Source organism: Cygnus atratus, unplaced genomic scaffold, assembly GCF_013377495.2.
Source record: "Cygnus atratus isolate AKBS03 ecotype Queensland, Australia unplaced genomic scaffold, CAtr_DNAZoo_HiC_assembly HiC_scaffold_228, whole genome shotgun sequence".
Classification (NCBI taxonomy): domain Eukaryota; kingdom Metazoa; phylum Chordata; class Aves; order Anseriformes; family Anatidae; genus Cygnus; species Cygnus atratus.
Window position 1 is genome coordinate 1 of NW_026109821.1, and position 21,651 is coordinate 21,651.

At 63.5% G+C, this 21,651-nt stretch overlaps 2 protein-coding genes across 2 annotated transcripts; one reads left to right on the plus strand and one right to left on the minus strand.

The window, feature by feature from the left end:
• The first annotated feature begins 3,068 nt into the window (after window positions 1-3,068).
• LOC118261678 (retinal guanylyl cyclase 1-like) lies at window positions 3,069-16,366 on the plus strand. Its single transcript, XM_035572594.2, is given in 21 exon segments — window positions 3,069-4,173; window positions 4,931-5,232; window positions 5,657-6,011; window positions 6,796-6,880; window positions 6,979-7,075; window positions 7,892-7,996; window positions 8,267-8,350; window positions 8,637-8,663; window positions 8,665-8,718; window positions 9,339-9,389; window positions 9,391-9,516; window positions 10,231-10,387; window positions 11,000-11,149; window positions 11,516-11,664; window positions 11,945-12,108; window positions 12,568-12,760; window positions 13,239-13,413; window positions 13,668-13,766; window positions 14,217-14,311; window positions 15,495-15,580; window positions 16,276-16,366. Coding segments are annotated over 21 exon segments (3,750 nt in total).
• Window positions 16,367-18,343: 1,977 nt separating this feature from the next.
• On the minus strand, window positions 18,344-21,645 carry ZNHIT1 (zinc finger HIT-type containing 1). The gene is given in 6 exon segments (XM_035572593.2): window positions 18,344-18,413; window positions 18,977-19,146; window positions 20,226-20,282; window positions 20,284-20,306; window positions 20,403-20,573; window positions 21,576-21,645. Coding segments are annotated over 6 exon segments (465 nt in total). The 5' UTR covers window positions 21,598-21,645; the 3' UTR covers window positions 18,344-18,391.
• Between the last annotated feature and the right edge of the window lie 6 nt (window positions 21,646-21,651).

Genomic DNA, 21,651 nt, shown 5'->3' on the forward strand with positions numbered 1-21,651 from the left:
GGAGGCAGAGGGGGGGGGGGCGGATTAGTGTGCCCCCCCCCCCACCGCGGGCCCGCAGCACGGGGCACCCTGGGGGCAGCCGCCAGCGCGGTGCACGCCAGGCGCCTGGGGGGCATTGGCCCCCCCCCCACCCGGCACAAGCACCCACCCAGGGGGGGCACTGGGAAACAAGGTAGGTACACGCCCCCGCCCCGACCCCGCTCACCGCTGACTCCCACCCCACAGCAACCTGGGACCCGCCTCCCCCCGTGCACCTGGGACCCCCCCCCTCCCAATAACCACTAGAAACCCCCCCCCATAACACCTGGGACCACCCCATAATACCTCTGGGACCTCCCCCCCCGAAACACTTGGGTGACCCCAAACAACTCTGTGCGCCCCCCTGGACCCACCCCCAATCACCGGGGACCCCCCCCAAATATTTTGTCGACCCCCCCCCCAGTTGGGACCACCCCCCAATATCTTGACCCTCCCCCCCCCCCCGACATGTGGGGACTGCCCCCCTCACGGACATCTGGGTCCTCCCCCCCCATCACTTGCCCCCTCCCCCCCCCCCGACACCCAATTCTCCCCCCAGCACCTGCCCCCCCCCGGACACCCGGCTTCCTTCTCCCCCCCCCAAAACCTGGGACCTCCCCCTTAAACCTGGACCCCCCCCTCAAAATCTGGACCCCCCTTCAAAACCTGGCACCCCCCCAAAACCTGTGACCCACCCCCTAAAATTTGGGACCCCCCCATAAACCTGTGACCCCCCCTAAAACCTGTGAACCCCCCCTCCAAAACCTGTGACCCCCCCCTCCAAAACACTGTGACCCCCCCCCCAAGACCTGTGACCCCCCCCAATAACCTGGAAACTCCAATACCTGCCTCCCCCCACCCTTGGGTGCCCCGATGTGCCCCCCCCCCCCCAGTCCCCTGGGTGCCCTCTTTGGGTGCCCCCCCACCCCGATCCTAAATTACGGGGCCTGGGACCCCCCCAATGACCCCCTCCGGGACATGGGACCCCCCCCAGGGGTCCCTGCAAGGCTGGGGGGAGGCACATGTTTTGGGGGGGGAGGGGGGGCACACATATGTGGGGGGGCACACGCGTGTTGGGGGGGGCACATGCGGGGGGGGGGGGCACCCGTGGGGGGTGACCCGGCCGCAGGGATGAAGGGGCCAGAAATTAACCGGGGGGGGGGGGGGGATAGGGCAGCGCCGGGGCCACGCGGGTGGCACACGGGTGTGGGGTGACACGTGGGTGGGTGACCACGCGGGTGTCACACGGCTGTGAGGGTGTCACACGAGTGTCACACGAGTGTGGGTGACACGGTGTGGGTGACATGTGGGTTGTCACAGGGGGGTGAGGGTGTCACCGGGTGTGACACGTGAGTATGGGTGACACGCGGGGTGGCACACGGTTGTGAGGGTGTCACAGCGAGTGTCACACGAGTGTGGGGTGGACACGGGTGTGGGTGACATGTGGGTGTCACAGGGGTGTGAGGGTGTCACACGGGTGTGACACGTGAGTATGGGTGACACGCGGGTGTCACACGGGTGTGGGTGACACGCGGTGTGGCTGGACACATGGGTGTCATTATGGGTGTGAGCGTGTCGCCGGCTGTGGGTGACATGCGGCTGTGCGGGTGTCACACGGCTGTGGGTGACACGTCGGTGTGGGTGTCACGGAGTGCGGGTGACACACAGCGTGACCCGGGTGTCACACAGGTGTGCGGGTGTGCAGGTGCACGTGGCTGTGAGGTGACACGTGGGGTGTCCCGCGGCTGTGGGTGACACACGGGTGTGCAAACTGTCACGCGGGGGGCGTCACACGGCTGTCACCCAGCTGGAAGTGACACACGGGTGCGGGTGACAACCGGGGGTGCGGGTGTCACAGCGCGGGTGTCCCAGGGGTGGGGGGGTGACACGGGTGGGGGTGTCCTAGGGGTGGGGGTGTCACAGTGGGGGTTCACGGGTGGGGAATGTCACGGTGTGGGCCCTCTCCCTGCTACCCCCCCCCCCCCGACCCCCCCCACCCCCACACGTGGCCCCGAGCCCTGCCCTGCCCTGGAGCGGGGGGGGGCCCCGGGGGGGTCAGGGATAATCCCGGTTTTACCCCCCCCGGGGATTAACGGGGCCGTGGGGCATGATGGGAAGGGAGGGGGGGGGCTGGGCAGTCTCCCCACCCCCTTCCTCTTCCCCCCCCCCCCCCCCAAAAAAAAAAAAACAGGAGTTGGGGGTGCTGGGGCCGGGGGTAGCACCCACAGGGGTCTGGCCCCCCCCCAAACCCCTCCCCCCATTCTCACCCCCTCTCTCCTGCAGGTGGGGGCCCCGAGGGGGGGAGCACGCCCAGGGGTCAGGACCCCCCCCCCAAGGACCCCCCTCTGGTTTTAACCCCTCTCTCCCGCAGGTGGGGGCCCCTGGCCCTGCGCAGCCCCCGGTCCCCGTCCCACCATGGTGGCATCGCCAGAGCCCCCCCGGCGCCTCCCGGTGCGGCCCCCAAGGCCCTGAGGACCCCCCCACAGCGGCACCAAGCGTCCCTGGCCCACCCCGGGACCATGCAGCCCCACGGTGACACCTCCCGTGGTGGCATCTGCCACGGTGACACCTCCCATGGTGGCATCTCCCATGGCGGCATCTCCAACGGTGACATTTCCCATGGTGACATCTGCTATTGTGACGTCTCCCACGGTGACGTTTCCCGTGGTGGCATCTCCCACCATGACATCTTCCACAGTGGCATCTCCCATGGTGGCATCTCCTACGGTGACATCTCCCATGGTGGCATCTCCCATGGTGGCATCACCCACGGTGACATCTCCCGTGGTGACATCTCTCACGGTGACATCTCCTGTGGTGGCATCTCCCATGGTGACTTTTTCTGCGGTGGCTTCTGCCCCAGTGGTGTCTCCTGCCATGACACTTCCCACGGTGGCATTGCCCACGAGGACTTTCCATCTCTTGGCTTCTGCCACGCTGGTGGCATCTCCATGGTGGTGGCATCTCCCACAACAGCATCTCCTGCAGCTGTCGCATCTCCCACGACAGCGTGTCCCCTGGTGGTGGCACCTCCCTTAACCTCCTCTCCCATGGTGGTTGACATCTCCAGTGGTGGCATTTCCCGTGGTGGCATCTCTCACGGTTCTGTTTCCCCAACCAGCAGCTCGTCCTACAGTGGTGGCATCTCCCATGGCGGCTGTGTCACCCACACCACCGGCATCTCCCACAGTGGCACCTCCCATGGCGGTGGCACCTTCCATGGTGGTGGCACCTATCAAGGTGGCATCTTCCATGGCGGTGGCATCTCCAATGGTGGCACCTCTCAAAGTGGTGGCACCTCCCATGGTGGTGGCATCTACCACGGTGGTGGCATCTCCAGTGGTGGCACCTCCTCCAGTGGCATCTCCCATGGTGGTGGCACCTCCCATGGTGGCACCTCCAGTGGTGGCACCTCTCATAGTGGCATCTCCCCTGGCGCTGTCACCCCCCATGCCGCCTCCTCCCGCCGCGGTGCTGTCTCCACCAGCTTCCTCCTCCGCCTCTCCCACCACCCCCGGTGGCCTCCTCACCTCCTCCTCCTCCTCCTCCTCCTCCTCCTCCTCCCTTGCCCACCCCTGACCCGGGGGGCCACCTTCAAGGTGGGGGTGATGGGCCCGTGGGCTTGCGACCCCCTCGTGGCCCGGGCCTTGCCCGAGGTGGCCTCCCGCTTGGCCGTGGCCCGCCTCAACCGCGACCCGACGCTCAATGGAGGCTACTGGTGGGACGCGGTGGTCTTGGCCGAGGCGTGCCGGACCCCCGAGGCCGTGGCGGGGCTGCTCAATGCCGAGCGCTACGCCACGGGGCTGGTGGGCCCCCTCAACCCGGCCACGTGCGGGGCTGCTGGGCTCCTGGCAGCGGTGTGGAACAAGCCCGTGGTCTCCTGGGCATGTGTGGGCGACATCGAGGGCTTGGACACGTTGGTGGTCCCCATGCCAGCTCCCGGCAGGGTGCTCCACGCCGTCCTCCGGTTCTTCCGCTGGGCCCACGTGGCCGTGGTCACGGCCCCCCAGGACCTGTGGCGAGAGGTGGGGCAGGGCCTGGCCCAGGACCTGCGGGCGCGGGGGCTCCCCGTCACCGTCGTCGTCACCGCCGGGGACCGGGAGGACAAGGCCCGCGAGGCCTTGAGGAGGGTGCAGCGGGCTGACGGGGTCAGAGGTAAGGGGGTGGGGTGGGGGTTGGAAGGGGGGAGGTGGGGGGTGTGGGGGGAGGGAGGAGGGGGGGGAGGTGTGAGGGGAGGATGGTTGGGTGGAGGCGGGTGGGTGGATGGAGGACGGGTGGAGAGAGCATGGATGGATGGAGGACAGATGGATGGAGGTGGATGGATGATGGATGGATGGAGGTGGGTGGGTGGAGGAAGGATGGATGAGTAGATGGATGGGTGGGTGGGTGGATGGATGGATGGAGATGGTGAATGGAGGACAGATGGGTGGAGGTGGTGGATGGAGGACGGATGGGTGAAGTGAGTGGAGGGAGGATGGGTGGAGGTGGTAGATGGAAGAAAGATGGGTGGAGATATGGGCATGGATGGGTGGAGGAAGGATGGGTAGCAACCAGTCGTGAAGGATGGATGGAGGTAAAGGAGGTGGGCACGGCTGTGTGGAGGAAGAGTGGATGGAAATGGAGGAGGTGGGAGAGGAAGGATGGATGGAGACATGGGCATGGATGGGTGGAGGAAGGACGGATGGAGAAAAGATGGATGGAGATGGCGGGCATGGATGGACGGAGGAAGAGGAGATGGAGATGGAGGAGGTAGGAGAGGAAGGATGGATGCAGATGGAGGTGGATGGATGGAACATGCAGCGGGTGGGCCTGGATGGGGAAGATCCACACGTGTGCCACTTGGAGGTTGGCCGGGGGGCTCCCATGGGTGCAGTGCCCCCACCATGGCTCACCCGCACCCCCCCCCGTGCAGTGGTGGTGATGTGCATGCACTCGGTGCTGCTGGGCGGCGAGGAGCAGCGGGTGCTCCTGGAGAAGGCGGAGGACATGGGCATGACCGACGGCACCTACGTCTTCATCCCCTACGACGCGCTCACCTTCCCCCTGCCCTACCACCACGTGCCCTACCCCATCCTGGCCAACAGCAGCAAGCTGCGCCTGGCCTACGACGCCGTGCTCACCATCACCATTGACTCGCCCGATGCCAGCTTCCACGAGGCCCTGCGCCAGGCCCAGGAGGCCTACGAGATCCCAGCGCACATCGACCCCATGCAGGTGGTGTGGGAGCCACAGCCACGGGGTTGGGGGGGGGGCCAGCTTTGGGGCAGGGGTGGGCGATCGGAGCCATCAGGGCCATGGGTCAGACATGGGATGGGGCAGATGGTGGTGGACGTATCCCCAGGGGAGTTGGGTAGAGGTGACAGCATCCCGTAGGTGGTGGTCATGGCCAACAGGAGTTGGGTGGAGGTGACAGCAGCCCGTAGGCATTGGTCATGGCCAACGGGAGGGGGATGAAGGTGATGGTAGCCAATGGGAGGTGGGCAGAGATGGCGGTAGCCAATGGGAGTTGGATGAAGGAAGCCAAACACTGAGCAGAGTTGACCATGGCCAACAGGCTTGGGTGGAGGTGGCCAAGCTCATGTCGTCGCCCCACGGGTGCCACCTCGACACCCCCCCGACACCTCCTCTCCCCCCACAGGTCCACCCACTCTTTGCCACCATCTACAACTCCATCTACTTCCTGGCCAACGCGGTGGAGGCCACGCGGCGCACGGGCCGCTGGGTGATGGGCACCAGTGTGGCCGAGCACGCCCGTGGCTTCCACCTGGAGGGCTTCTGCCAGCCCTTCTCCATCACCGAGGACGGGGACGTCAGCGTCCCCTACGTGGTGCTGGACACGGACGGCAAAGGCGATCGGCTGTGGCCGGTCTACGGGCTGGAGCCCGGCACGCGAGGGCTGGGCTACCGCAGCCACTCCGTCCACTGGCCCCACGGCTCCAGCCCCGGCACGGACTCGGGGTGCTGGTTTGAGTCGGGCTCCATCTGCAACGGGGGTGAGCAGGGGGCTCCTTTCCCGCTTTGTGTCCGTTTGTCTGGCTGGGCCCGTGTGGGTCTCTTGGTCTCGCTGTCTGAGCTGAGTTGGTCAACCAGCCGGATGGCTTGGTGTGTGTCTGTCTGTCCCTCTAGACTTCCAGCCTCTGCTTGTCCATCTCTCTGTCCATCCTCAATCCCTTCCTTCCTCCATCCCTCCACCCAGCCCTTCATCCCTCTGTTCATCCATCTATTCCTTCAGCCATCTGTCCACTCATCCATCTGTTCCTTCATCCATCCGTCCATCTGACCCTTTGTCCACCCATCTGTTCCTTCATGTACCCATATTTCCATCCCTCCTTCTGTCCATCCACCCATTTCTTCCTTCCTTCCTTCCTTCCTTCCTTCCTTCCTTCCTTCCTTCCTTCCTCCATCCTTCCCTCCCTCCCTCCCTCCCTCCCTCCCTTCCTCCCTCCATCTGACCCTTTGTCCATCCACCTGTTCTTTCATCCATCCATCTTTCCATCCTTCCTTCTCTCCATCCACCCATCTCTTAATCCATCCATCCCTCCATCCATCCCTCCATCCCTCCATCCATCCGTCCTCCATCCATCCATCCACCCACCCATGCCTCCATCCCTCCATCCCTCGGGTGGCTGTAGGTGACCACAGGTGGCCACAGAGCACATCCATAGGTGGTCATGAGTGGTCATGGGTGGGCTTAGGTGGCCATGGCCCTCTCCAGGAGGCTGTGGGTGGCTCCTCTGGGCCGTGGCACCACTCCACCTCTTCCCCTCTCCACCTCAGGGGTGGACGCCACCTTCGTCCTCCTCATTTTCGTCCTCGTCTCCGCCCTCATCGCAGCAGGGGCTGCCCTCGCCTGCTTCATCAGGTTGGTGCCACCACCCCATAAGGTGCCGTGGGGCTCAGGAGAGACCTCGGGATCCCCCATGTGGGCACCCCAGCAGCTTCCATGTCCCCTCCCTGCAGACGTCGCATCCAGCAGGCCCAGCTGATGAAAGGGCCCAACAAGATCATCCTCACCATGGAGGACCTGACCTTCATCAACACCCAGAGCAACAAGCGGGTGAGGGTCTGGGGGGGCTTGGTGGTGAGGGGGGATTTCTGTAGGAGCCACGGTGGCTTGGGGACTCAGTGGCCCAAGTAGTGTCTGGAAAGGCAATGCTATGCCCCATGGTCACGCTCAGCCTTGGGAGGGGAACCATGGGCTGGTGGCGCCCCATGGGTGACGTGTCCCTATGGATGATGGTTTCCTACAGGAGCTGCATCTCCATAGGTTGGTGGGCCCCCATGGGTGACATGTCCCTATAGTTGATGTGTCTCCACGGCCTGACATCTCTCCGTGGATCTCGGGAGGAGATGCATGGGCTGGTGGGACTTCATGGGTCCCATGCTCCCCCGAGTGGCAGGGTCCCATGGGTGATGTGTCCCCACAACCTGGTGTCTTCCCCATGACCACGATGGCCTCGGGGAGGGGATCTAGGGACTGTGAGGTGCCCATGGGTGATGTGTCCCCATGGATGACATGTCTTCATGGGTGATGTGTCCCTGTGGTGTCCCTGTGACCAAGCTGGGCCTCCTGGGGGCTGAGGGTCCCCACTGGTGACGTGTCTCCATGTATGATGGGTCCCCATAGCCTGGCTTTGCCCCCATGTCCAACTTGAACCTTGGGAGGAGATCCACGGGTGCTGGGCCCCCATGGGAGACGTGTCCCAATGGGTGATGCATTCCCATGGCCTGAGGTCTCCCCCAGCACCTGGGAGAACATCCACGGGCTGGTGGGTCCCCGTGGTTGATGTACCCCCTCGAGTGACATGTCTCCATGGGTGCCATGTCCCGCATGTCCCCATGGGCCATATCCTGACCCATCCCCATGCCACAGGTGGATGGCAGCCGCACAAGCCTGGCCGGCCGCAGCGGTGGGGACACCAAGAGCATCCGAAGCGTGACCGCAGCCCCCGACGCCACCAACGTGGCCATCGCCGAGGTAGGACATCCCCGTGTCACCCTCCCTGTGTGTTCCCTCCCCTCCCCACGTCACCCTTCCCGTTACCTTACCCCATCCCACCACCACCACCTGCCACCTCCGGGGGCGACAAGGCAGGGCCACCTCTGTGGGGACACCCCTGTTCCCCCCTCCACCACTGAAGGGCTGGGGGGGGGAACAGACCCCCAGCTCCCCCACCCCACATCCCGGCCAGATGATTGACAGCTCTGGGGGCCATGATTGACAGCTGCTTCCTGCCCTTTCCCGCAGGGAGCCGAAACCCCGGCGGGCAACAGCCACCTCCCCCTCCTCCTCCTTTTGTTTAACCAACAGGGCCTTGTCGCCTCCGTGCAGGTAAGTCGAAAGCACAAAACCCACTGTTTTTCCCCCATATTTGCCCTCAAGTCTCACCCCATCCCCAGTCCACCACCTTGGTGTCCCCCCGTGGTGGCCCCAACCAGGGTGCTGGAGGGGGGTCAAAGAGAGGGATCGGGTGGCTTTTGACCACCCCTCCTTGAGGACAGACAAATGAGAGGGGATTTTCTAGTGGCTTGTATGAGGGTTGGGTGTTGGGTTGGGGCTGCTGGTGGAGGAGGAGGAAGGAGATGGGGGTGAGGCATCACCGGCTCCGCTCCCCCAGGGCGACTGGGTCTGGCTCAAGAAGTTCCCCTGGAGATCAGCACAGTGAGGTGAAGCCAGCCACCAAGCTGGCTTTCTGCAAGGTGAGGGGCTGTGGAGACCATTTTGGGTCAACGGGGACGTCGTTGGGTCATGAGGATGATGTTGGGTCATGAGGATGATGTTGGGTCATGGGGATGACGTTGGATCATGGGGATGACGTTGGGTCATGGGGATGGTGTTGAGTTATGGGGGCAACATTGGGTCATGGGGATGACATTGGGTCAGGGGGCCGGCATTGGGGGTCATTGGGACAAAGCTTGGGTCATGGGGACAATGTTGAGTTATGGGGACAACGCTGGGTCATGGGGACCACGTTGGGTCATGGGATCATGGGGACATGGGGACAATGTTGGGTTATGGAGATGACGTTGGGTCATGGAAACAACGTTGGGTCATGGATGACAATGCTGGGTCATGGACGACATTGGGCCATAGAGGACAATGTGGGGCAATGGGGACAATGCTGGGTCATGGAGGACAACAAAGGGTTGGGGTGACAGTGTTGGGCCATGGATGACAATGCTGGGCCATGGGGACAACGCTGGGTCATGGGGGACAATGCTGGCCTATTGGGAGACGAACATCAGGGAAAAGGGGACAATGTCAGGCCATGGGGGACAATGCCAGGCCCTGTCCCACGTGTTCTCTGGCCCCGGGGCAGCTGCGTGACCTGCGCCATGAGAACGTCAACCTCTTCCTGGGCTTCTTCCACTGACTGCGGCATCTTCGCCATTGTCTCGGAGCACTGCTCCCGGGGCAGCCTGGAGGACCTGCTGCGCAACGAGGACATGAAGCTGGACTGGATGTTCAAGTCTTCCCTCCTCATCGACCTCATCAAGGTGACGGGGGGGAGCAGTGGTGTCCGTGGCAGCAAGCATAGTAACCATGTGGGTGGTGATGCTGGTTACCTATGTCTTGGTGGTTGCCATGGTTTGTGGTGGTGGTGGTGATGGTGGTGGCCTTGGTGATGGTGGTGGCAGGAGGCATGGTGATGGCTCTACCGGTGGCCATGGTGGTGATAGTCATGGTGGCAACTTTGATGGTGACTGTGGTGGCCATTGTGGTGTCTGTGGTGAAGGTCCCTGGGTGGTATGCGTGATGGTGGCCATGGTGGCTGGTGATCATGGTGGTGCCAGGGCAATACCATGACAGTGACCATGGTGGTAGTGGTCATGGTGATGCCAGGGCAATGACACGACAGTGGCCATGGTGATAGCCATGATGATGGTGGCCATGGTGGGGGTGATTATGGTTATGCCAGGGCAATGCCATGGTAGTGGCCATGGTAGTGGTGACCATGGTGGTGATGGCCATGGTGGTGGTGGCCATGGTGCGATGACCGTGGTGGTGATGACCATGGTGATGATGACCATGGCGGTGATGACCAAGGCGGTGATGACCATGGTGATGGTGGCCATGGTGGTGGTGGCTGTCAAGTTACTTATGGTGGTGACCACGGTGGTGGTGGCCAAGGTGCACGCCTCCTTTCCCAGCTGTGCTGACGATGATAGCGATGGGTGATGGTGACGCTGCCGTGTCCGTCTGTCCGGCAGGGCATGCGGTACCTGCACCACCGCGACGTGGTCCACGGGCGCCTCAAGTCCCGTAACTGCGTGGTGGACGGGCGCTTCGTGCTGAAGGTCACCGACCACGGCTACAACGAGCTGCTGGAGGCCCAGCGGGTGCACACCCCCACCCCAAAGGCACAGGGTGAGGGTGGGACTTTATGGGGGGGTGCATGTGCGATGGGCATGGTCTAAATCCGGGGATGTGGCTTGTGGGGATGGGGCGGGGCTTGGTCATGGGTGGGAGGCCAGGAGAAGGAGGCTGGGCCAATGGGATGACGTGGGATCTATGGGGTGGAGGCGGGGACTATGGGGTGGAGGCGGGTTCTATGGGTGGAGGCGGGGCCTATGGGTGGGTGGGGGATGAGAGCTGGGTGGAGGGGTGGGGCCTGGGCTGAGGGGCGGGGTCAGGAATGTGGGCGGGGCCTCTGGGTTGTGGGCAGGGCTTTTGAGCCAACCTGGGGCTCGGTGTTGGGTGCAGCATGGGGGAGGTGCTTCTAAACTGGGGGTGGGGCCATGGTGCCTGGGGGTGGGGCTTGCAGACAGGGGCGTGGCTACTCCCAGCTGTGGGTGGAGCCCATGATGGGTGTGGCTTTCCATTGGGGGCGTGGCCTAGCCATACCAGTTGGGTGACCACACCATCCATGGTGGGCTTCACCACCCATGGGTCCTGGCTGCAAGGGGTGGGGCCTGGAGGTTGAGGGGGCGGGGCCGTGGTGGAGAGGGCGTGTCTGAGCGTGGCCCCACCCTCTCCCAGAGCGACTGTGGACGGCGCCAGAGCTGCTGCGGGACGCGGCGCTGGAGCGTCGTGGCTCCTTCCGGGGTGACATCTATGGCATCGGCATCATCATGCAGGAGGTGATCTGCCGCAGCGGCCCCTACTGCATGCTGGGACTGCCCCCTGAAGGTACTGCCCCCCAGTGCCAGCAGTAACCTCCACCAGCGTCACCAGTCCCACCAGAACACCCCATGGACAGCCCCTCCAGAGCTTCTGGCACTACCTCAGGAACCCCCTTAGAGACCCCAGGATCTCCTCCAAACACCTCCGGAACCCCCCGTACCCCTCTCTGGGTTCCCTCAATCCCTTGACTCCCCCAAAACCTCCCCCAGGCATCTCCAGGCCCTTCCCCAGACACCCCTGGGCCATCCAATTGACACCCCGTGCTATACAGGACACCCCTCACCGACCACCCCAACGTTTCTACCACCACCCAACCCACCCCACCTGGACCTCCACCACCACCACCCCTCCCGGTGACATGTGTGTCCCCAGAGATCATCGAGAAGGTGACACGGCCTCCCCCGCTGTGCCGCCCGGCGGTGTCAGCTGACCAGGCGCCGCTGGAGTGCATCCACCTGATGAAGCAGTGCTGGAGCGAGCAGCCCGAGAGGCGGCCCACCATCGACCAGATCTTCGACCAGGTGGGACGGGGTGGGATGGGTGGGGTGGGATGGGATGGGATGGGGATGGGGATGGGATGGGTGCGATGGGATGGGATGGGATGAAGCATGGGAGCAGCATGGTGGCCTGTGGGACCTTAGTTTTGGGGTTGGGATGGACCAAACCTGGAGGTAGGTACGGGGTTGGGTGGGACCGGTACGAGATGATACGGGACACAGCACATAGGGTTGGGTGGGACTGACCCAACTTTGGGTGGGGTTTTGGGTGGGACTGACCCAACTTTGTGGGGTTTCACGGTAGTTCAAGAGCATCAACAAGGGCCGGAAGACCAACATCATCGACTCCATGTTGCGCATGCTGGAGCAGTACTCCAGCAACCTGGAGGACCTCATCCGCGAGCGCACGGAGGAGCTGGAGATTGAGAAGCAGAAGACCGACAAGCTCCTCACCCAGATGTTACCCCCGTGGGTCTCTGGGGCGGCATTTGGGGCTCGGATGTGGTTGGGGTTGGCTGTGGCCACATAGACCCCATACGGGTCCGTGGGGATAGAGGCAGTGGCCATGGTTCTGGAGGACAGATAAGGGTTGGCTGTGACCCCAAGGGGCTGGAGAAGGTGGCCATTGGGGATGGGTTGGTGTTGACCACGATCGATTGACCCTACCCCAGGTCTGTAGGGGTGGAGAGGGCAGATATGGCCACTGGGGACTATATGGTCACGTCCCCACAGACCCCATCTATGTGCCCTGAGATGGGGGACATCAGGATCTCCCAGTCCTGCCCTGTCCCCATGGTCCCTTTGCTTTCTGTGGCCACAGTCAGTCGGTGGCTGGAAGTCCATGCAGGACAAGTGGATCTCCTTTGGGGTACGGTGAAAATTTGGGGATCCTGGGAATTTGGGGAACCCCACTGTCCCCCCATGCAGGTCGGTGGCTGAGGCGCTGAAGATGGGCACCCCTGTGGAGCCCGAGTACTTCGAGGAGGTGACGCTCTACTTCAGCGACATCGTGGGCTTCACCACCATCTCGGCCATGAGCGAGCCCATTGAGGTGGTCGACCTCCTCAACGACCTCTACACCCTCTTCGATGCCATCATCGGCTCCCACGACGTCTACAAGGTGACGGAGACATCCTAGGACACCGGTGCAGGGGCCCCATGGGTCACAGCTGGGCTTTGGCCAGCTCCCAACATGAAATGTGGCCACCAAACGTCTGTGTCCAGGGGTCCCCATGGTCCTCAGTGACATCTACAAGGGGATGCGTTCACCCCGCAGCACTGGAGGCCATTGGCCCACCAGAGGTGGTCGTGTTTTGACCACCTCACCCTGCAGATATGGGACACGGTCACCAAGCAAACGTGGTTATGGGTCCCCAGGGTCCTCAGTGACACCTCCAAGGTGATGTAGATGCCTGGTGGTATCCGTGTCATGATGGCACTGATGGCCACCAAGGAACACACCACACTGTGGCCACCTCCATGCCTTTTTCCACAACCCATAGCCGAGGCCACCATCAGCATTGAGGTGGGGACCCTGGTGGCCGTGGCCCCGCTGTGACTTGCCCCGTGTCCCCCCCCCCACGGCCCCATCCCCGCAGGTGGAGACCATCGGGGACGCCTACATGGTGGCCTCGGGGCTGCCCAAGCGCAACGGGAACCGCCACGCCGGTGAGATCGCCAACATGTCCCTCGACATCCTCAGCTCCGTTGGCACCTTCAAGATGCGCCACATGCCTGAGGTGCCCGTCCGCATCCGCATTGGCCTCCACTCTGGTAAGGCCACGCCCCCCTCCCCCTGGACACGCCCTCATTGGCCACACCCCCTCCAGACACTCCCTTTCCTGGCCACATCCCCACGGAGACTGCGTCATCTGTTGGCCAACAGTCAACGTGGCCATGACCCGCTGGCCACACCTTCCCCTCCATGACCTCTTGTGACCACGCCCCCATAACCACGCCCCATCGTGACCACGCCCATCGCGATCACACCCCGTGACCACACCCCCTGAGGCCCCGCCCCTTTGCAGGGCCCTGCGTGGCCGGCGTCGTGGGTCTCACCATGCCGCGCTACTGCCTCTTTGGGGACACCGTGAACACAGCGTCACGCATGGAGTCCACGGGCCTGCGTGAGTGCCCCCACCCCAAATGTCCCCTCTGTGTGTGCGTGGTGGCACGTCAGGTGTCCCCAAGTGTCCTCCATGTGTGTCCCCATGTGTCATCCACATCCATGCCTCTATGCATCCTCCACACGTGTCCTTCACACATGTCCCCATGTGTCCTCCACATGTCCTCCATGTGTCCCTATGTATCCTCCATGTGTCCCCATGTGTCCTCCACGTATGTCCTCCACCTGTGCATGTCCTCATGTCCTCATGTCCCCCACTCATTTATGTCCCCATGGGTTCCGCCACACGTCCTGCCATGCGTCCCCCCCCCCCGACCCCGTGTCCCATGGACGTGGTAGCACGGACAATGGAGGGACGTGGGAGGATGGGGTGACACGGGGTGACATGGGGTGACATGGGGTGACACAGGGGGGTCCTGGGGTGGCCCCGGTGACACCCATGTCCCCGCAGCATACCGGATCCACGTCAATGCCCGCACGGTGGCCATCCTACGGGCGCTACGGGAGGGCTTCAAGCTGGACATCCGGGGCAAGACTGAGCTCAAGGTGCCCCTCGGGTCCTCAGTGTCCCTCCGGACCCTCGTAGAGCCCCCCCCCATGCCCCCCAAGTGCCCCCAGACCTCCTCTTTTCACCCAACCCCCCCACGCTCCCCTTATTGCCCCTATTTTCCACTTAGTGTCCCTTTATTTCCCTATTGTCCCCTTGTTGCCCCACATTTCCCCTAATTTCTCCATTAATTGCCCCCCTTATTGCCCCATGACCCCTTATTACCCCTCATTGTTCCCTTATCACCCTCGTATCCTTCTTACTGCCACCCCTTATTGCCCCCTGGGCTCTTATTGCCCTTCATGTTGCCCCAAGACCCCTTTACCACTTCTATTGCCTCCCCTTATTGCCCCTTAATTGCCTCCGTCGCCCCCCCCCATTCCTCCATGCCCCCTCGTTGCCCCCATATTTGCCCCTACTGCTGCCTTATTGCCCCCCATTACCCCAATGCCTCTATTATCATGACTATTGCCTCTTTATCACAACTATTGCCCCCTAATGCCCCTCTGTTGCCCCTTTATCACAACTATTACCCCTTTATCATGAGTATTGCCCCCCCATTGCCCCTTAATCATGACTATTGTCCACCCTATTGTAACTAACACCCCTATATCATGATTATTGTCCCCTTTATCATGACTATTGCCCATTCTATTGCCTCTTTATCATGACTATTGCCTGTTCTATCGCCCTTTTTAATTGTGACTATTGCCCCCCATTGCCTCTTTATCACGACTATTGCCAACTATTGCCGCTTTATCATGACGATTGTCCACTTTATTGCACCTTTATCACGACTATTGTCCCCCATTGCCTTTTTGTCATGACTATTGCCCACTCTATTGCTCCTTTATTGTGACTATTGCCCTCCATTGTCTCTTTATCACGACTATTGCCCCTTTATCAGGACTATTGCCCACTGTACTGCCCCTTTATTGTGACTATTGCCCACTCTATCACCCCTTTATCATGACTATTCCCCAATCTATTGCCCCTTTATCGTGACTATTGTCCCCCATTCTCCCTTTATCATGACTATTGCCCACTGTTGCCCCTTTATCACGACTATTGCCCACTCCACTGCTCCTTTATCGTGACTATTGCCCCCCACTGTCTCTATCACGACTATTGTCCCCGCCTGCCCCTGTTGCCCTGCTGCCCCATGACGCGGCCGTCCCACAGGGGAAGGGTGTGGAGGACACGTACTGGCTGGTGGGGCGCGAGGGCTTCACCAAGCCCATCCCCACGCCCCCTGACCTGCTGCCGGGGTGAGCGGGGGGCTCCTGGGTCCATATAGGGGTGTGTCTGGGGGCACCTGGGTCCTATGGGATCGGGGGGGGCACCTGGAAGCTGGGGGGACACATGGGACCCATGGGGGGGCACCTGGGTCCTATAGGGATGGGGGGGGCACCTGGGAGCTAGGGGGATACCTGGATCCTATAGGGGCAGAGAGGCACCGAGGTCCCATGGGGGGAGGGGGGGGGGTTATCTGGGTCCTATAGGGGTGGGGGGAGCACCTGGGAGCTGGAGGGAGGGGCAGCTGGGTCCCATGGGTGGCACCTGGATCCTAAGGGGTGGGGGACACCTGGGAGCTGGGGGGGGGGAAGGGAATCTGGGTCCCATGGGGTGGAACCTGGGTCTTATGGGGTCGGTGGGTACCTTGGAGCTGGGGGGGGAACCTGGTTCCCATGGGGGGCACCTGGGTCCTATAGGGGAAGGGGAGCACCTGGGATCTTTTGGGGAGGGGGGGGGATACATGGGTCCTTGGGTCCTAGGGAAACTGGGGGGGGGCACAGCTGGGTCCCACGGGGGGGGCACCCAACAACCCTGGGGGAGCATTGGCGGGGCACAGGACCCCCCACGACGCCAGGGTCCTCCCTCCAGGGGTTGAGGGTCAGGGATGGGGGGTGGGGGGTTCTGGTGCCACCCCCCCCCCCCCCCCCCTTTTTTTGTCCCTCCCCAGGGCCAGCAACCACGGCATCAGTCTGGACGAGATCCCGGCCGAGCGGCGCCGCAAGCTGGAGAAGGCGCGGCCGGGGCAGGTGCTCAAATAGCCCCCAGGGGGAGGGGCCAGGTGAGGCCACGCCCACCCCCAAGCCACACCCACCGCACCCCATCCAACCAGGCCACGCCTGCCCCGTCGCTGCCACGCCCACAAAATGGCCCTGCCAATCGTGGCCCCCCACTGGTAATCCCACACAGTCCTCCAGACCATAGAGTTGTAGCTAGGGTGCCGCTCTGCACCACCAGAGCACCCTTCTCTATGGTCACAGAGCAATGGAGTGTATTGAGTCCTCCAGACCATAGAGTTGCCCCAAGGGTGCCGCTCTGCACAACCAGAGTGCCCATCTCTATGGTCACAGAGGGCATTGAGTCCTCCAGACCATAGAGAGCAGCCTCTCTGTGCCTCCAGAGCGCCTCTCTATGACCCCAAAAACCACAAAGACGCAGCTAGAGCGTCTCCTCGCCCCACTCTATGATCCTCAGTAGGCCCAGAGCGGCGCCCCGGTGCATTCTGGGCCACTTTTCCCTCCCGCAGCCAGCCCCCCCCGGCCCCGGGGCATCATGGGACATCGCCGAGGGCGCACGGCATGCTGGGACGGCGGCCATCTTGGAAGCGGTGCAGCACGGGACCAGGCCGAGCCCGCGGCATGCTGGGATTGGTCCTCCCAGCCCGGCGGGGAGGGGCCAGCGTGCTGATTGGTTGCCCTGCCCCCACCCCCCGGGCCAGTGACGTCACAGGAAGCCCCTCCCCCGCTCTTAAAGGGGAAGGCAGAGGCGGGCGGGGCTTTTTTGTCAGGGACACAAAATGCCCTTGAAGGGGCGGGGCTTCCTCGAAGGGCGGGGCTTCTTAAGGGGGCGTGGTCTCAAAGGGGGCGGGGCCACCCACCCCCCATTTTGTGTCCCTACGTGCCCCCCCCCGCCCCAAAGGGCCGCCCGCGGCGGCCATCTTGCAGGAATATTTCTCCGTAGACCGAAAATGTATCGTAAAGGGGCGGGGCCAGCTCGGGCCCCGCCCCCCGGGATATTTGTCTGTAGACAAAAAACCAAAAGTTCTCGGCTCCCAAAGGGGCAATGCGCCAAGGCGGCCATCTTGGTTCCTACGTGGGCGGGTCCTAAAGGGGAGGGCGGGTCCAGAGGAGGGCGGCCCGGACCGGGTCCATCCAAGGTCGGCCATCTTGGATTTAGACTTGGGGGTGTCTTAAAGGGGCGGGGGGACAGAGATATAGTCCATACAAGGTCGGCCATCTTGGTTTTCTACTTGCGGGTTTCTTAAAGGGGAGGGGAGACACAAACCTGGTCCGTATTAGGTCGGCCATCTTGGATTTGGACTTGGGGGAGTCTTAAAGGGGAGGGGGGACACAGACCTAGTCCATACAAGGTCGGCCATCTTGGATTTGGACTTGGGGGAGTCTTAAAGGGGAGGGGGGACACAGACCTAGTCCATACAAGGTCGGCCATCTTGGATTTGGCCTCAGGGGAGTCTTAAAGGGGAGGGGGGACACAGACCTAGTCCATACAAGGTCGGCCATCTTGGATTTGGACTTGGGGGTGTCTTAAAGGAGTGGGGGGACACAGACCTAGTCCATCCAAGGTCGGCCATCTTGGATTTGGCCTCAGGGGAGTCTTAAAGGGGAGGGGGGACACAGACCTAGTCCATACAAGGTCGGCCATCTTGGATTTGGACTTGGGGGTGTCTTAAAGGAGTGGGGGGACACAGACCTAGTCCATACAAGGTCGGCCATCTTGGATTTGGACTTGGGGGAGTCTTAAAGGGGAGGGGGGACACAGACCTAGTCCATCCAAGGTCGGCCATCTTGGATTTGGCCTCAGGGGAGTCTTAAAGGGGAGGGGGGACACAGACCTAGTCCATCCAAGGTCGGCCATCTTGGTTTTGGGTTGGAGGCGTCTTAAAGAGGAGGAGAGACACAGACCCAGTCCACAGCAGGTCGGCCATCTTGAACTTAGGAGATGTCTTAAAGGGGAGGGGGCATGGACCTGGTCCACAGAGCACAGACGAGTGCAGAGGGTGGCGCACGAGTCCCTTTATTGTCCCCAGGGTGGTGGCAGCGTCCCCGTCACACCGTCCACTTCAGGCACCTGCAGGGAGAGGCGGGGGTCAGGGAGTGCCCCTGTGTCCCCCCCCCCCGGCTCTGTCCCAGTGCCCGCCCCATGTGTCCCCGTACTGACGGTCCTGGGGTGTCCTCTGACAGCAGCAGGGGCTGTCCCCATGTCCCTGTCCCCCTGTACCGGGTGTCCTGGTGCGTCCCCCACATCCCCATGTCCCCGGTGTCCCCATACTGGGTGTCCTGGTGCATCCCCAGGGCCCCGTGTCCCCAGTGTCCCCACACCACGTGTCCTTTTGCATCCTCTATGTCCCCATACTGGGTGTCCTTGTCCATCCTCCATAACCCCATGTCCCCAGTGTCCCCGTACTGGGTGTCCTGGTGCGTCCCCAGTTCCCCACATCCTCAAACCAGATGTCCTGGTGCATCACCTATGTCCCCAGTGCCTCCAAACTGGGTGTCCTGGTCCATCCCCCATATCCCCATGTCCCCAGTGTCCCCATACCAGGTGTCCTCGTCCATTCCCCCATACCCCCATGTCCCCACTGTCCCCATGCTGGGTGTCCTGGTGCCCCCCATGTCCCCATATCCCCGTACCGGGTGTCCTGGTGGGTGCCCAGGCAGCGGCTGGAGCAGTAGCGGGCGCCGCAGGTGACGCAGGTGTAGGCCGAGGGGAAGCCGCAGACGGCGCAGAAGTGGCGCTGGGGCAGGCGCGAGGGGGCTGCGCACGCCGAGACGTAGTTGGGGGCTTCGGCTGCGCTCAGGTTCTGGGGCAGAAACACGAAAACCAATCAAAACTCTCAAAATCGCACCCAGGAATCCCTCCACAGCCCTAAACAGCCCCAAATCATCCCGAAAAGCACCCCAAACGTGCCCCGTGGAGGTCGCAGAACCCCCAATCTGACCTCCAAGACCCCCCAGAATAATCCCCCAAGACCCCGGTCCTTGCTGGGACCCCAAAACTCTCCCCGTAAGCCTTCACCAGACCCATTCCAGGTTTATTCCCCAAAAAGCCCCCAAAAGCCCCCCAAGCACACCTGAGGACCCCCAAAAGCTCCAGGACCACCCCAAGAACCCCCTTTAAGCCCCAATGCATCCCCCAAACACTCCCAGAACCCCCCCAACCCCCCCCCCGGACCACCAAAACCCCCTGCAGCTCCCCTCAGGACCCCCAAAACCCCCCAAACCTCCTACAGGACCCCAAAGCCCCCCCCAAGTCCCCTCTCAGGATCCCCAACCCCCTCCCAGCCCCCCCTCAGAACCACCAAAACCCCCTCAGGACCCCCCAACTCCCCCTGCAGCCTCCCCTTAGGACCCCCAATCTCCTCTCAGGACCCCCAACCCCCCCCTCAGGACTCCCTCAGGGTCCCCAAACTCCCCCCAGGACCCCCTCAGGACCCCCAACCACCCCCCAGGACCCCCTCAGGACTCCCCAACCCCTCCTGGGACCCCCTCAGGACCCCCCAACCCCTCCCGGGACTCCCTCAGGACTCCCCAACCCCTCCCGGGACTCCCTCAGGACCCCCCAACCCCTCCCGGGACTCCCTCAGGACCCCCCAACCCCTCCCGGGACTCCCTCAGGACCCCCCAACCGCCCCCAAACCTCCCCCCAGGACCCCCCAAACCTCCCCCAGCACCCCCCAAAACCTCACCCCAGCCCCCTCTCAGAGCCCCCATAGCCCCCTCAGGACCCCCTCAGGACTCCCCCCCCCCCCCCCCCCCCCCCCGCCTCAGACCCCCTCAGGACGACCAAATCCCTCTCAGGACCCCCCCAAGCCCCTCAGGATGCCCTCAGGAACCCCCTAAACCCCTTCAGGACCCCCAAGACCCCCCCAGACTCCTCCACCTGCTCCTCCAGCAGCGCCTGGAAGTTCTTCCGGAAACGCAGCTTGAAGTGGTCCCCCGCGCGTCTTCTTCTTCTTCTTCCCTACGGAGACCCCAAAAACCGCCATGGGACCCCCAAAAAACCCCCAAGGACCCTCCCCCAAGCCCCGGGGGGGTTTCCCCGGGGACCCCCCGGTACCGGTTTCGGCGGTGTCGGCGAAGTGGGGGAGGCGTTTGCCGGGCCGGGGCAGCCCCGCCTGGGGGTCGTCGCCGAAGTTGTCGTTCTCCAGGGCCTCCAGCTGCCGGTTCAGCCGCCGCTGCCGCGTCGCCCGGTCCAGGACCCGCCGCTGCGCCGCCTCCGGTACCCGGCCTGAAACCGGGCGCCGTTAACGGGAATCAAGCCCCGGTACCGCGAGCCACCCCCAGCTCCCCAGTTACCGAAAGAGCTGAGTCCCGGTCACTGAAAGCCCCCCCGAGGCTGTGGTGGGACACAGGGAGTCCTCTATGGGGCCCTGGCTGGTACCGGAAGGCACCAGGGGATACCGGGGGGGGGGCACCGGGACCCCCCCCCCCCAGATCACCAAGAGCCCCCCGAGGCTGTGGTGGGTCACCGGGAGCCCTCCAAAGGGCCCTGAACTGGTACCGGGGGGAACCGAGAGCTACTGGGAGGCACTGGGGGATACCGGGGAGGGACTGGGGGATACTGGGGGGGGTACTGGGGGAACCGGGGGGACACTGGGACCCCCCCCCTCAGGTCACCGAGAGACCCTCCAGAATTTCCTGGGGCTGCCCTGGGTCACCGGGAACCCTCCACAAGGCCCTGAACTGGTACCGGGGGGCACCGGGGGATACTGGGGGGGCACCGGGAACCCTCCCCAGGTCACCGAGAGACCCCCGAGGCCCTCCCGGGGCTGTTCTGGGTCACCGGAAGCCCTCCAAAGGGCCCGAAACCGGTACCGGGGGACAGCGGGGGAAACCGGGGGGCACTGGGGGGTACCGGGGGGCACCGGGACCCCTCCCCGGGTCGCCGAGAGCCCCCTGAGGCTGTGGTGGGTCACCGGGAGCCCTCAACAGGGCCCTGAACCGGTACCGGGGGGCACCGGGGGACACCGGAGGAATATCGGGGGGGCACCGGGACCCCTCCCCGGGTCACCGAGAGCCCCCCGAGGCCCTCCTAGGGCTGCCCTGAGGCACCGGGAGCCCTCCATAAGGCCCTGAACCGGTACCGGGGGGGCACCGGGGGGCACCGGGACCCCCCCTCAAGTCACCGAGAGCCCCCCCCACGGCCTCCCACCGACACCGGGACCCCCCCGGGGGTTCGGAGCCCGGGACAAGGCCGCGAGGAGGCCCCGCGGCGCGGCCCCGCCGGTACCTGACGCTTTTTTCTCCCCCATTTCGGTCCGCAGAGCCGCTTCCGCCGCTACTTCCGCCCTGTCTTGACGCTACTT